Here is a 1,330-nt window from a genome sequence, read left to right on the forward strand (position 1 = left end):
GTGAGTCAATGATTCAGTGACTCATTCATAAAGAGTCACTTGCTTAGTTTCTGAATGAATCAGCCATTTGAACAAATTGGTTGAGTGAATGATTCAGTGACTCACTTATTAAGACAGTGACTTGCCGCCACTTACCTGAGCTTGTAGTTTCATATTAAGCGTATCTTTTCATTTTCAAAAATAATTTATATTTTAATATTCAAAAAGCTTATTTTTTGTAATGTCTAGTCATCGCGATTCTCATATAACACAGTAATGACTTAAATGATCTTTTGGGGGTAGTGTCTCAGCCAGAACTGATGTGCAATTAATCAGATTAAAAAATAATTTTAATTGTAATTTAATGTTGTTTTCCCCCAGGAGAGGACAGGAGTAAAGATGATCATGATTCAGGACGACCCGATGCCCACTGGATCAGACAAGCCCTTGAGAATCACTGGAGACCCTTATAAAGTTCAGGTGTGTGTTTTTATCAGCGATGCAGTCTCAGATCCGCAGTGGTGTCATGTGACGTCTGACTCTGAGTGTGTGTTCTGCAGCAAGCGCGGGAGCTGGTGCTGGAGATCATCAGGGAAAAGGATCAGGGAGATTTCCGGAGCGGCCGCAGCGACTTCGGCTCCAGACTGGGCAGCAGCATCGACGTAAGAACACCTTCAGCTTCTTTTAGAGCTGCGATGAAGCCAGAAAGCCCTGGTGTGTTGATTGTTGGTTTGCTCACACAGGTGGCAGTGCCCAGATTCGCCGTGGGAATCGTTATTGGCAGAAACGGGGATATGATCAAGAAGATCCAGAACGATGCAGGAGTCAGGATCCAGTTTAAGCCAGGTCAGTTTACATAACATTCCTGCTTCTTGAAGAAAAACTCTGCTGGTTTGTAGCAAAACGGCCTAATTACCTTTTTGTTTTTTCCACAAATTATGAAGATTTTTCAGACAACACTACCAGTCAAAGGTTTTTGAACAGTAAGATTTTTAATGTTTTTTAAAGAAGTCTCTTCTGCTCACCAAGCCTGCATTTATTTGATCAGAAATACAGAAAAAGCAGTAATATTGTGAAATATTTTTACTATTTAAAATAACTGCTTTCTATTTGAATATATAGTAAACTGTAATTTATTTCTGTGATGTGCAGCTGTATTTTCAGCATCAGTACTCCAGTCTTCAGTGTCACATGATCTTCAGAAATCATTCTAATATGCTGATTTGCTGCTAATTTTTTATTATTATTATTATTATCAATATTTAAAACAGTTGAGTAAATTTTTTCAGGATTCTTTGATGAATAGAAAGATCCAAAGATCAGCGTTTATCAGAAATAAAAAGCTTTTGTA

The 1,330-nt window shown here is 37.9% G+C and overlaps 1 protein-coding gene across 1 annotated transcript; it reads left to right on the forward strand.

The window, feature by feature from the left end:
* Positions 1–345: 345 nt before the first annotated feature.
* On the forward strand, positions 346–825 carry LOC107712757 (far upstream element-binding protein 3-like; the record flags this gene model as incomplete). The annotated part of the gene is made up of 3 exons (XM_016518095.1): positions 346–459; positions 540–641; positions 723–825. Coding segments are annotated over exons 1-3 (286 nt in total), but the record flags the coding sequence as incomplete, so codon positions are not given.
* Between the last annotated feature and the right edge of the window lie 505 nt (positions 826–1,330).

This window comes from Sinocyclocheilus rhinocerous, unplaced genomic scaffold (assembly GCF_001515625.1).
Source record: "Sinocyclocheilus rhinocerous isolate Xijiao unplaced genomic scaffold, SAMN03320098_v1.1 scaffold35299, whole genome shotgun sequence".
Classification (NCBI taxonomy): Eukaryota; Metazoa; Chordata; class Actinopteri; order Cypriniformes; family Cyprinidae; genus Sinocyclocheilus; species Sinocyclocheilus rhinocerous.